General features: G+C 35.5%; 1 protein-coding gene across 2 annotated transcripts in view; it reads left to right on the forward strand.

The window, feature by feature from the left end:
- LOC136838750 (transforming acidic coiled-coil-containing protein 3-like) overlaps positions 1 to 13,934 on the forward strand; it is a 36,143-nt gene extending 22,209 nt beyond the window's left edge. For both annotated transcript variants that reach the window (XM_067104217.1, XM_067104216.1), the window contains 8 exons: positions 210 to 363; positions 628 to 694; positions 6,038 to 6,274; positions 6,480 to 6,566; positions 8,528 to 8,643; positions 8,925 to 9,119; positions 12,300 to 12,449; positions 12,687 to 13,934. In XM_067104217.1, coding sequence (XP_066960318.1) covers positions 210 to 363; positions 628 to 694; positions 6,038 to 6,274; positions 6,480 to 6,566; positions 8,528 to 8,643; positions 8,925 to 9,119; positions 12,300 to 12,449; positions 12,687 to 12,867 — 1,187 coding nt within the window. In that variant the 3' untranslated portion in view covers positions 12,868 to 13,934. The remainder of the gene's footprint in view (positions 1 to 209; positions 364 to 627; positions 695 to 6,037; positions 6,275 to 6,479; positions 6,567 to 8,527; positions 8,644 to 8,924; positions 9,120 to 12,299; positions 12,450 to 12,686) is intronic.
- The last annotated feature ends 249 nt before the right edge of the window (positions 13,935 to 14,183 follow it).

The raw sequence follows: 14,183 nt of genomic DNA on the forward strand, positions 1-14,183 counted from the left end.
TAAATAACAGTAGGATGTTGTGCAACTGGAGCAAAGAATGTTCGTGGTGTTTCGGGTGCTTCTAAACTTTATTTGGGACATAACGTAGTTGTGGTTACAAAATTGTACTGATGGTTAGTGTTACAAAATTGTACTGATGGTTAGAATAGTTTATACCGTAGATAGGAATGCCCGTTACACTGGACAGTGTCTAACATAATTCCTCCCAGTCTTCAGCAATCCAGGAGACTTGGATGCACTGAGTGAACACGGCAAAGATGGAGACAAATTGAACCTTGTTAGGAACTCGCTGTATGTGAAGTTCGACCCACTGGTGTCAGGCCGGCAGTCATTAGCCCCATATCTTGTTCAGCAAAAAGTAATGTAAGTACCTAAGGATTTTAGTAAATAACTGAACCACTTTTGTTAATAACAGCTTTGGTAGATTCTCATACATAAACTAGTGTACAAAAAAAAAAAAATCAGAAAATGAAGAATTGAATCTAAACATTGCACTGACATTGTATGCTTGACTGCAAGGGAAGAGGGGCATGACTGTATAGAAAGGAACCAGCAATTAACAGTGCTGAAAAAGAAGTTTTTATGATTCTGAAGTTTAGAATACATAATGTTTCTGTATTTCCATAGGCAAAAGGAAGAACCAGATCCCAGAAGAAGCAGTGCTCTTATGTGTTTCAGTCCTTCCCCAGATAAGGTTTGTTATATGTACAATATTATTTGTTCTTACAGAATAAGAACCTACACATTCATAAATGGAGTTTCTCATGCAAGGCATGCTTCTGCTGTCACTGACTAACTATAAAAAAAAAAAAAAATTATTGGGTAGGCCTGTGAGTCAGGCAACCTGAGATGCCGCTCATCCACTGCGTTCTCAGATGCAATAGTGCTCAAGTGTCACCGTGAGTGTTACCTGGCTCCCACCTGACGGACTGAAGCAACAGAGAGAAAGGCAGCACAGGTAAGCTTAATGCCCCAGCCCAGAGGTTCTTGTCCAGTGGAGTCTTCCTCTGCTGACTGCACAGAGGAGAGGTCATCAAAGGAAGAATTTGATAGAGCAGAGCCATTTCCTACTTGTAGCAAATGGCAGAACTACCCAGGAGGTGAGGCATTCATTCTGCCTACCTAGGTCTCTGTTGGTTCAGGGTCTTAAGAAGCAGTTAACTCTTTAACGCCGAAGCCCTATTTACAAAAACGTCTCCCGTATGCCGGCAGCGTTCGGTGACTTAGCGCCGAAGCGGGAAAAAAGTTTTTTTCAAAAAATCACAGCACGCTTAGTTTTTAAGATTAAGAGTTCATTTTTGGCTCATTTTTTTGTCATTGCCTGAAGTTTAATATGCAACCATCAGAAATAGAAAAAAATTTCATTATCATATATAAATATTGGAATATATGACAGCGAAAAAAAAAAACTCGTATATAATTGTATACAAATCGCGCTGTAAGCAAAACGGTTAAAGCTAATGAGTTAATTTTTTCTTAGTTGTATTGTACACTAAATTGCGATGATTTTGGTATATAACAAATTTTAAAACGATCAAAGCAACACAGAGAAAATATTACAAAATGATGCATGAATTCGTAATGCTCAGACTTTTTTTTTTTTTTTTTTTTTTTTTTTTTTTTCCAAAAATTCACCATAAATCGAAATATTGTGCTAGAGACTTTCCGTTTGTTGAAAAATGAAGCTAATTGATTGAATATTACTAGACTGTAAGTGTTTTAGCTTACAATTGCAGTTTTCGACCATTTCGGTCGAGTTAAAGTTGACCGAAAAGTCGAATTTTTCTATTTATCGTGATTTATATGGAAATATTTCAAAACTGATAAAAGCTACAACCATGAGTTATTTTTTGTTGTATTGTACATGAAATTGCGCACATTTTCATATATAAAAATTTATGTAACGACTAATATAAAACGGTGCAAATATTACGACAACGAGACAAAAGAATTTCTGAGATGTTCGGCCAAGTTACCGCGCAGACGTAAGGAAAATGTTTTTTTTTTTAAATTCACCATAAATCGAAATATTGTGCTAGAGACTTCCAATTTATTGCTGTCAAAGGGGTCATGATCCAGTCAAGACCTCAGAAGGAAGTGGCAGACTTCCTCGTCTCCCTACATCAGGAGAATGCCTTCTCGGTAGAGACAGCCAAGCTATACAACGCGGCCCTCACCCAGATGTTTAAGCTGAGGCTTATCAACTTCTCCAACTCCTGGGAACTCTCTGCCATCATCAGAGGTTTTGAGAAAAAGTGCCTTCTGAGAGAGGTCAAAGCCCCAGAGTGGGTTTTAAAAAGTTCCTAACCAGCTTGTGTTGTCCCCCATATGAGCCCTTACAGAAGGTGTCCAACAGGGACCTGACCTTACCTCAGCCAAGAGTTAGAGAATTGCATGGCCTCTCCCATGACTCCTGCCCAGAGGGGTGGTCCTCCTTGTCCTTGGCATTCGTCCTGGAATTTGTCCAAGACACAGAACCCCTCGGTCCCAGACCTGAAATTTGAGAGATTTACAATCCATTCCTTGAAGGACTAGTCAGGGAGGACAAGGAAGAAATGTTATTGTGTCTGGTCAGATCCCCTAGGCAGTACCTGGAGAGGACATTCTTCCTCAGACCAGTGCATAAGAGGCTGTTCATCATAATTTATATTCAGATGAACCCCATTCATGTGGAAAGACCACGGGGCCATTGACTTGAAATTCAAACTTCCAAAGAATATGGCGTTCATTAGAAAAGTAACAGAAGAGATTGGGAAATACAGAAAGAAGAGATCAGTTATTAAAAAAAATACATTAACAAAATAATCAAAAATAGATAAAAATTTAAATTATTAAAATACAAGGAGAATTGTATTTGGGTAGTCATGCATTGCATCTTCCCTTGAACTTTTGAAGTTCCTGTCGCATGACATCCTCAGGGAGACTGTTCCACAGTCAATGGTGTGATGAATAAATGGCCTCTGGAACTGACGATTTTGACAGCGAGGCATCTTTACTGCATATTGGTGGTGCTGTTCAGGAAATCTGGTTGCTCAGTGCTGGAAAAGGGGATCAGCGGTCAATTGTGAATGTGAAAGATCTCTGTTAAAATACAACTTGTGAAAAATTGACAAACAAGAGACCATCCATTGATGGCCCAAATCACAACTTCTAATATTATGTAACAGAAACCTACCACCACAAACCATTCAATCTAAGATAAATCTGGCAGAAGCAGGCATCCACACAGGAGAACAGTATTCTAGTAAAGGAACGACAAATGACCTAAAACAGTTTCATTGATTTTATCAGTTATAAATATTTTAGGCCTTATGTACAATACCTAACTTATGTGTGGCATTTGCTGACTCTTAGGATGTTTCTCAAATTAAAGATGAGTTAAAAGCTGGGGTGGAAAATCTTTATGAGATCTGCTAATCAATAGTATTTTTGTTTTACTGGAGTTCAGCTTCATACCTAGTGACCACTATTCACTAATCTGCTCCATGTTTCGATTGAGACTAAGGGCAGCTTCATTTCTTATAATAGGAGACTACCCACAGTTATTGCATCATTGGCATACTGAACAATCTTGTTTTCCAGGCCAACAACCATATCACTTGTATACACTGAAAATAACAGTGGACCAAGAACACTACCCTGTGGAACTCCAGACACAATAGATCTCGGTTGCAACTTGCTGATGCCAACATGTAAGGAAATCTTGAAACCCTTACCAAGGTTCTCCCTCAAATGGCATGTCAAATCTAAAAGGGCATGACAGGTACCTAAATGCATATTGACTATCAGCCATCAATCCTGTAGATTCCACAGGAAGGAATAAGGAGGAATTATCTAAGAACACTTATCTTCTGGCTATGAGAAGTCATAGTCAGGGCTTACAACTCTAAGGAGGATAGGGAGATGCCCTCGAGGAGTCTAGGCCCACGACATATGAGGTATAGGTCTCTCCATTGCCTACACGAAGAACCACTCTGTCAGGTCCTGAAGGCTGGACTTTTAACATCCTTCTACCTGAGGGACCTGGTGCACAAGTCCCTGGACATATTCATGCTAGGTCCAGTAATGGCAGCCCAGGAAGTGATGTAGGGACCTTGAACCCTGGGAGGGGAGCTCTGCCCAGGAAGAAGACAGGGTCACCAAAAGGAGTGCTGTAAGGAAGTGGTCAGTACTTGAAATCCCTTTTAGGGGAAGTGATAGTTTTAATTGTGAGTAGTGGCCTAAGACTGTGAAGATACCTCTGGGCAACTCAGCCACCATCAAGGCACACCCACCTGCAGTAGCAGAGGGAAAGATAGTCCTCCCTTCTAAGGGGAAGGCTCTATTTACGAAAGTATAGGTTTGTATTCCTGGAGGAACAAATAACAAATTTTTAAATAATTTGTATTTTTCTTTGGATACAAACCATAGCTCTCATAAAGGAATTTATCCTCCTTTGCTGCCCCTTGCTTTTCCCATGTTTTCCATCATAGGGGTTGTGTCATGGGAGCGATCGGGTTGATTCTCAAATTGGATGAGTTAGGCCATCTCAGGTTGCATGATTCTTCGGCTTACCTGATAGGGTTTTGTTTTTTCTAGTTAGTCAGTGACACCTGGGACATGACTTGTATGAGAACTTCATTTTTGAAAGCTATAGTTCATATCCTAGGAAAAATACAAATTTAAAAAATTTATTATATTATCGTTGTTAAAAAATCATTTACAGTATTTTTTACTTTTAAAACTTCAGGTTTTGGAAATGATTGGCACTGAGAAACTACTGTATGCAGTATTGGAATGTGTGAAGCAAACTAGCTTAAAGTTCAATTAATCTAACAGTTAAAGCTCTTTCCATCTTCTATTTTTACTCAAGTAGTAATTGACTGTTGGACATTAGGTAATGGATGTAATTGTCTTGTTTTGTGGTAAAGTTAATAGTTTGCAAATTTTTTCTGTAGACATGGAATGGTCATTTATGGGTAGTCTAAATTGCCAGTACTGTATAGTAGACACTTCTTGCATTCTTCAATTATTGTTTAGAGGATTTTAATTTTTTAATGGTTGTATCTCTCAGATAATTTTACTTATTTGTGTTTAACTTGCAAATCAATATTGTATGAAGATTGTACTTAACCTGTAACTGTTTGATTGGCTCTGTGGATAATAAAAATTAATTTTAAGTAAAGCCAATGCAATATACGTTCTTCAGAGTTAATCAAAATTTATAGTATTTAAAAGTCATAAAACAAAGCTGAAAAAGATATTTGAAGGTGGTCAGAATAAACAGCTGCCTCCTGTATCTTTCATTGCTTCCTGTAGTTAGTTTACTTTTTGTTGTTTTGGTGTCATAGATATCTCTGGTACATTTCACAGCATGAGAACATAGCTATATATATTTGGTTTGTGCTAAAGAAAAGTTTATAGAAATCTTTTGGGTCTGGTGTTAGGCTTTTATTTCACGGGCAAAATATTTCAAATTTCATTTACTTTCACTGTCATTTTGACAGGTTATATGTTACTTATGCAGCAAACTTAACAAATTTATAATAGATGCAAAAATACTTTTGCTTCACTTGTGCTGACCTCTTGTGTGCCTGTCTACCGTGATGTTACAGGCCAAATTCTGTTAGTTATTAAAGTTTGTTATATTGATGTTATAAAGATCTTTCAGGTATAGTATAATTACCTTACCAAGCTAATTGACTGAGTGGTGTCCTTTGATAGTTTGCTAACATCAATGCAGAGCAGATGAAGCTGGTCTGATATTGCAGAGAACTCAGGCTATTTTAAAATGCATAGGATGGCCAGTCAGTGATGGACTGATGTACAGTACACATAATTAGGGTTAGTTTGAAGTAATTTTGAAACATGGCAACTGAACTGGAAGGCATCGTTGGTAAGCCATCAACTTACGCTGTTAACTTTCATCTAATTGGTTTTTATAGATAATTTCTTATTAGATACATTTTACTGTCCAAAAGTGAACTAGCATGGTAACATTTTGTTCAGATAGCATGGTCAGTGATATGTAGACCTATTTAATCTTTTATTTTGAAAGACTCAGAGAGGAGGGGAGGCCAAAGGAACAGGAACTCCTGTGAGACCTCTGTTGAAAACCCAAGCAGATGAAACGTTGGTTATGGATGCTACTGCTAACATGACTCTAAATGATGCCACAGTGTGTGAGGGTCACAATACCACTGTTGTTGCTGCTGCAAGTTCGTCAACTGCATTTAACACAACAATTATCAGTCAAGGTGGAAATTTCCATGATGACACGATATTCCAAGAACCGGTATGTATGGAAACCTTTTGAACTTTTTGGAACTACTGATTTTCTTAGTATTAGTTAATGTTTTACTTCAGATTGAACAACTATTCTCTCTCTCTCTCTCTCTCTCTCTCTCTCTCTCTCTCTCTCTCTCTCTCTCCTCCCTGCATTACTTATGAATAACCTATTGATAATTCAGTTGTGCAATCTAACTTGGCTATTGGTTTAGGCTGTTCCAGGGGAGAAGATGATACCTGAACGAGAGATGTTGAAGAAGATTAAGGAAATTGAACAAACAGCACATCTTGTGATGCAGGTACGGTAATTTGTTAATTCAAACTGTCATTGCATGTTTTTTGTTAAAAATAGATGAAATTGGAAAGTTCAATAATGTACTGATTTTCTTGGAATTCTAAGATATCTTTTTATGCTAAATATAAATTTTCCATTTTTATACCTATACATCATTTAACTATATTTGGTGTACTGTAGTAAGAATTTTGTTGACAAAGCTGCTGCATTAAATTGAACTGCGTAAAATGCAGAAAATTTGCTTATTAACTTTAGGGCAATAAACTTGATGAAGTTATGCAGTAATACTTGACAATTTCTGGCTGATTTTCTCCTGCATGGTATTGTGCTCATTTTCTGTATAGGAACATATCTAAGAATGCTTAAGTCAGTGCACGCATAGTTGATTCCTGAGCTTTTACCGTTTTTTAAAACAAAGCCTCAAAGTTTCAGCAAATGCTGCACGTAAGTTAGGTATTGTTCATAAGGCCTCATATATTTATAACAGTGATAAAATCAGTGCAGCCTGTTTTAGATCATTTGTACTTCCTTTACTGGAATACTGTTCTCCAGTATGGACACCTATGCAAGAGATTTATCTCTTTTTAGATAGTGGTTCTTGGTGGTAGGTTTCTGTTTCCTCATAGCAGCAGTTATGACTTGGACTGTCGATGGATGATCTCATTGTCACTTTTTGACAAGTTGTATTTCAACAGATCTTTTACATTCACAATTGATCCCCAGTCCTCTTTATCTGCCTAGAGCAACCAGATTTGCTGAACAGCAACACCAATATGCAGTAAATGTGCCTCGCTGTCAAACTTCTTGGTTACAGAGGGCCTTTATTCCTTATACCATTGGACTGTTGGAACAGCCTACCAGAGAATGTCATGCAATTGGAACTTCAGAAGTTTAAGCGAAAATGCTATGCATTACTACCCTAATACTATTCTTCTTGCATTTTGATACATTTTTGTCTATTTATCTATTTATTAATTTTTTTCTTTTCTAATAAGTGGTATCTCTTCTTTCTGTATTTCCCTTTACTTTCTCTTGCTTCTTCCTAATGAACACCATAGTCTTTGGAAGCTTGAATTTCAAGTCAGTGGCCCCTGTGGGCTTGTTCCATGTGAATAGGTTTCATCTACTGAATATAATAATAATAATAATAATAGCAGGTGGTTTGATGCAAAGTTGAGTTGATAGAATACTCTAATTGCTAAAGAATCAGAATGTTAATGGCTTTTAACTTTTTTGATGTGGTTAAGATGTGTTTTGTTTATTTGTTGTAATGTCAAGTAAGGCTTAGACTATAGTCTAGATGTTCAGTATCTTGTCCTTGCATTATTTATGTGGATCTTTGTTGGCAAGTGCTGGATAGGGTAGAATTAATTTCTTTGAACAACTAATAGCAAATGCTTCTAGGAGAGAAATAGATCCATCTTTTGTAGTTTCTGAAATTGTTTGTATAACCATACAGATTTATATTGCTTTCAAGAGCTCCTTCCACCTTCATCAGGAGAAATCTAAGGATTGCTTGTTTTTATATATTGCCCTTGGAGATTATCTTATTTTTTTTTTAAGTTTAGGATAATACCTAAAGATATTTTCAGTTAGGAGTACTGGGTACATGATGCTGTTCAACCACAGAAACAAATATGTATTAGCTTCTCTATAACTCCCTAAAGGCTGGTTTACAATAAGACAAGGTGTGTTCATCCCATCTGGATTACTATAAAAGAAATTTTCTGTGTTACATGGGTATAAAGTTAGTGCCCCTTGTACAACTACTTTTGTGAATTATTTTACTGTCCCAACAATAATATGCTAAAGCATTCTTGTAGGTGCTCTAAATTTATGAATTTTTATACAGTACAATTATAGTTTAAAAACTATACAAGAATGGTCTTTTGTCTCCTGCATTTGCCAGAATGTGATTGTTTTAATATGACAGCAAAGCTCAGTATTTTCATTCTGACTCTCTAGGATAAGCTGCTGAGGCAGAGTCGAGTCCTGGAGGAAGTTAACAGGAAAATGAAAAAGCAAATGGAAGAAAGTGAAATTGCTCTTGCAGAATTAGAACAAGAGAACAGCCATCTAAGGTATTTGTTTATTTATGGTAATTTTTTTTTTTTGTAAAGAGTTTGCTAATTATACTCTGCTTGCTGGAAATAGCGCTTGGGAACCCAAGATAGTATAATAGAAGAGTTGAAAGGGAAGGAATTTTCACTTGTTCCAAGATAGTTTATCAGAAGAATTAGAAGGGAAGCAATTTTCACTTGTTCCCTTCCTTCATTTGTCACAGGAGATTTTCTTTTATAATTGTTGATAGAATTATCTGGTTAATATTTTATGATTTTCTGACTACTGTACTATATTTCAGATCTGCAATACAGCACCTCCAGTGTATGCTCAAGAATGTTGTTGAACAAGGAGAGAAAAAAATTAAAGAGGCTGAAAGAGAACATTTGCTGATGGAGAACAAATATGATTTGGAGTGCAAAGCACTCAAGGAAGAGGTTCAGCAGCATCAAGAAGAACTGAAGAAAGTGGAAGGTCAATTCAGTGATTTAATTAAGTAAGTTGTAACTTTTCTTTTTATTCCGAGACAAACATTGATTTCATTTACTGTATATGTGATAGTGAATGATGGTCTTTTGTTCCATATGTTAACCCTTTCCTGCCCAATTGACGTCATATTACGCAATAACCCCCTACCCCCCTTCTTGTCTGACCGACGTAATTTTACGTAAAATTTACCGACATTTTTCGTACATGTGGTAGGGGTAAATTTTTTTTATTTTCGGACAGTTGGTGGTTTCCATAGGCTAAAGCATACCTTGGACCGTGTAACTCAGGCATCGATACGCCAGGCAAGCAGTCCCTATACTGCGCATGCGCAATTCCCTGGCATAGTAAATTTCTCACAATGAAATCAGCTGATCCTACCCACGTTTCTCTCTCGTATCTTACATTTTTTTTTTTATAAAATGTAGGATTACATTATTGGAAACACTCTGTTTGGTATCCTCTATTTTCTATAAATTTTTTAGTTCCTCTACTGTGCATGCGCAAATCCATGACGTAGTAAAATTCTCACAATGACATCAGCTGATCGCACCCACGCAGGCCTGGCAGGCCACACTTCTGTCAGAGACCATGCGTACGAGGCTGGGTAAACACGTGTGGCTGTTTACATACAGCGACGTCAATCGAGAACAGTTTCCAACATGCTTTCGCAAAGTTTTTACGGTAAAACTAGCGGAAATTTGTTAGTGCATCACATAAGAGATGTCTGGATTTTAACCAGGGCTCTGAATCTCATTTTTCATTATCATATATATCGATATTGAGAGAATTTTGTTGGCTTTCTCATAAAAAATAATTCATTCACCCAACTGTTATAGCTTTTGAGCTACGAACGATAATGTTGACAACGGTAACATTTTTTTTTTTCGTTTCGAACAGCTTATAACATCAAAATGAAACTGTTGCTGTTACCAAAACCATTTTTCTTGATTCTCACTTTATTCCTCAACCTTTCCTCTACATTTTTGTATATTTACAAAGTAACTTCTATGAAAAAATCCGAGGTAGAGCTCTTCAAAAAAAATGTCTAGCGATAATTCTCACCGTATGCCTGGCAAGGCGCTCTGTTTCTTACCCACTTTTCTATCAATTTTTCACCAACTGGACTTATTCGTTTTTCATTGTTTTATATGTCGGTATTTAGAGAATTTTCTTGGCTTTCTCATAAAAAATAATTCATTCGCCTAACTGTTATAGTTTTTGAGCTACGAACAATAATGTTGACAACGGTAACTTTTTTTTTTCGTTTCGATCAATTTATAACGTCAAAATGAAACTGTTGCCGTTACCAAAGCCATTTTTCTTGACTTTCCCTTTATTCTGCAACTTTTCCTCTACTTTTTCGTATATTTACAAAGTCATTTCTATGAAAAATAACCGAGATAGGGCTCTTCAAAAAAAACTTTTTTCTAGCGATAATTCTCACCATACGCCGGGCAAATCGCTCTGTTTCTTACCCTCTTTTCTATAAATTTTTTCACCAACTGGACTTATTCGTTTTTCATTGTTTTATATATCAATATTTAGAGAATTTTGTTGGCTTTCTCATAAAAAATAATCCATTCGCCTAACTAATATAGCTTTTGAGCTACGAACGATAATGTTGACAACGGTAACATTTTTTTTCGTTTCAATCAATATATAACGTCAAAATGAAACTGTTGCCGTTACCAAAGCCATTTTTCTTGACTCTCACTTTATTCTACAACTTTTCCTCTACATTTTCGTATATTTACAAAGTAATTTCTATGAAAAATAACCGAGATAGGGCTCTTCAAAAAAAACTTTTTTCTAGCGATAATTCTCACCATACGCCGGGCAAATCGCTCTGTTTCTTACCCTCTTTTCTATAAATTTTTTCACCAACTGGACTTATTCGTTTTTCATTGTTTTATATATCAATATTTAGAGAATTTTGTTGGCTTTCTCATAAAAAATAATCCATTCGCCTAACTGTTATAGCTTTTGAGCTACTTAACGATAATGTTGACAACGGTAACATTTTTTTTTCGTTTCAATCTATTTATAACGTCAAATTGAAACTGTTGCCGTTACCAAAGCCATTTTTCTTGACTCTCACTTTATTCTACAACTTTTCCTCTACATTTTCGTATATTTACAAAGTAATTTCTATGAAAAATAACCGAGATAGGGCTCTTCAAAAAAATCTTTTTTCTAGCGATAATTCTCACCATACGCCGGGCAGAGCGCTCTGTTTCTTGCCCTTTTTTCTATAAATTTTTTCACCAGCTGGACTTATTCGTTTTCCATTCTTTTATATGTCGATATTTAGAGAATTTTGTTGGCTTTCTCATAAAAAATAATTCATTCGCCTGACATTCATAGTTTTTGGGTTACGAATGAAAATATGAAAATAAGTAAAGATTTTTTTTTTCGTGAAATAACTCACATTTTTTTGTATTTAGAGGGCTGGGACTCTTATTCTGACTATTCCACCATAAAATATAAACATTTAGAAAAAAAGGACAGCAAAATGAACGTTGTTGGCATAAAATTTCTATTTTTGCTGAATTTTCGAAATAATTATTTTTTCGCACTGTCGAGCGCTCCCAGACACATCGGGGCTCATGTGCCCTCAGTGATGTGATAACTATACAGATATGAAAGGGTTAAAAGGTTTACAACAGATGAAGGTTTAACATTTTCAAAACATTCCCAGAATAAATCATGTATTGTATTTGCATAAGTTGCTGATAAGTGTCAGCAAGCATTCATTGTAAGTTGAGATGCCAAGAATATTATTTTAGGAGTGTTTGTATATAAACCATACTTATTGGTGACTTGTTTAATTTTGGTTTGTGAAAGGGTTTGTCTAACGTTCTTTGTAATAACTGGTACTGTTGTATCAACATTCAGGATTTTCTGAACATCCTGTTGAATAGAGCTTCTGCATTTAGCAGATGTCTATCATTTTCAAATTCAAATCTTTGTTCATATGCAATTACATGAATTACATTATTTTTAGAATTACAGAGATAAAATCTTACTCAACACAGAAAGTGTAGTTTCTTCTGCTTTGTAACAGGTGTGCAGTGTGTTCTTCCAGTCTATATTCTTTGATTGTCATTTCTTTCTACTTGACAAGATATCCATATTTGTTAGGCTGGATGTGGGTTTGTTTTTAATTATTTGAATATTCATTAACCAGGAAGTACATGCGAACGCAAGAACTTACAGAAACTATGAGGAAGAATGAAGAAGTTCTGAAGACAGAAAAAGAAGCTTTACGAGCTGAATTAGTTAAGAAGAAAGAAAGTTTTGCAATCATTTTGAAGACTTTGGAAGAAAAGTTTAATGAGTAAGTATTCTACAGTAATAACTTGAATATTTGCTTTGGTAACAAGTCTTTATTTTTAATTAAATTGTTTGTAGCTGTAAAAAAATATTGAAAGGTGTGGAGATGTGTGATAAATTTGGTCATGATAAGGTTTTCCTCACATACTGCATAAATAGTAGCTGGTAAGTGTCTGCTAACCATGTTTGGTCATCTGAAAGCAGTTTTTATTTTTTAATTTAACATTTTTCTTTTCCATAGGGCTCAGCAAGAGTTTCTGAAGGAGAGAGAAAAGCATGAACATGAGAATGCAAAACTAATTGTGCTGGGGAAGAAAGCTGAGGTGAAGATTCTTTCTTTGACTGAAACTGTTGAAAAGAAAACAAAAGAAATACAACGACTGACGGCTCTCATTGATGATATAACCAGCAAATTTGGTTGAGAAGTAAACATTACTCAAAGCCTTTTGTTTATAAGTTTATATTCCTGAAGATTTTATTTATTGCTTCCACTTCAGTAAGCTGAGGTTTGCTCCCTGGTTGATGGAAATGTGCTTCAAGAAGTGACCAGTTGAGTTCTTCTAATCTAGTGGCATTGAGTCCTTAGTGAAAATAGAAATATTTTGTCATTTGAGAGCTATATATATATAATTGATGCTGTGATTATTTTTAGAGTTGATTGTATTCCTAAAACTAAGGAGTTCCAAAACCTTAAAATACTAGGATGGCTAATGCATCTTGTTTTATTTTGGATAATGTAGGCATGTGTAGTAAGGATTTAACAGGAAAATTAAAGGAAAGAGAGAGCTATATACAATGTAAAGAATAAAATAAGAATATAAGAAAATTACTGTATTATATTTTTTCAAGTAATGAAATTTACATCAGGTCACATCGTACATTTTGTGTGGTAGTGCTCTCTCTCTCTCTCTCTCTCTCTCTCTCTCTCTCTCTCTCTCTCTCTCTCTCTCTCTCTCTCTCTCTCTCGGTAAAGCGCATTATCATATTCAGTCTGTTATTTGAGTTGATGTGTGTTATATCGAAAAACGTAGGAAGTTGACTTGAAGATTATTTTAAGAGTATATTTAGTTTTTCTTTGTTTATTATCAGTGACAAAGGTGAATTTTAAAAGCCTTTAGTACACAATGTGCATCATATGTAAAAAATAAAGTTTATGGCAGTTTTAATGTGCCTGGGCAGTTAAATGAATGGTCCCAAGAGTTTGTGAACTTTTGTTCTTGAGAAAACATGTGCCAAACTGAAGAGTAAAGTTTTTTTTTTTTTTTTTTTTTTTTAGCATTGTTTTAATGTTAAACTAAATCTTACTTTAATGTTGTCCTAAAGACCTTTTTGGCTCAGGCATATTTGATGTAAGTTGTAGAGAAAAGTATCCCAACTTGAAATACTGTATAAGATTTATAAGTTTTTCTTGAATAATACTTTCCAGGAAATAATTTTTTGCATCATTCTTGCTTACTCTGTCCATTTGTAATATATTCATTTTATCCTATGGCGAGTTTTTTGTAACCTCTTTAGCTGTATTGGAAAACCCACAGACTTTTTAATATTGAGAAAAATATGGAATATCTAAAACTTCATATTTCCTGCACATATTAATTTTAATTTTATAAATATACTAGAAAACTTTGGGATGTAGGAAACTGGACAATAGTTCTATTTTAAGCATTTACTGCAACACAATCTTGCTGGAAAGGTTTTGCAGCTAGCTTTATGTTCAGTTACAGACTATATCTCCACA

This window comes from Macrobrachium rosenbergii, chromosome 5 (assembly GCF_040412425.1).
Source record: "Macrobrachium rosenbergii isolate ZJJX-2024 chromosome 5, ASM4041242v1, whole genome shotgun sequence".
Lineage (NCBI taxonomy): Eukaryota > Metazoa > Arthropoda > Malacostraca > Decapoda > Palaemonidae > Macrobrachium > Macrobrachium rosenbergii.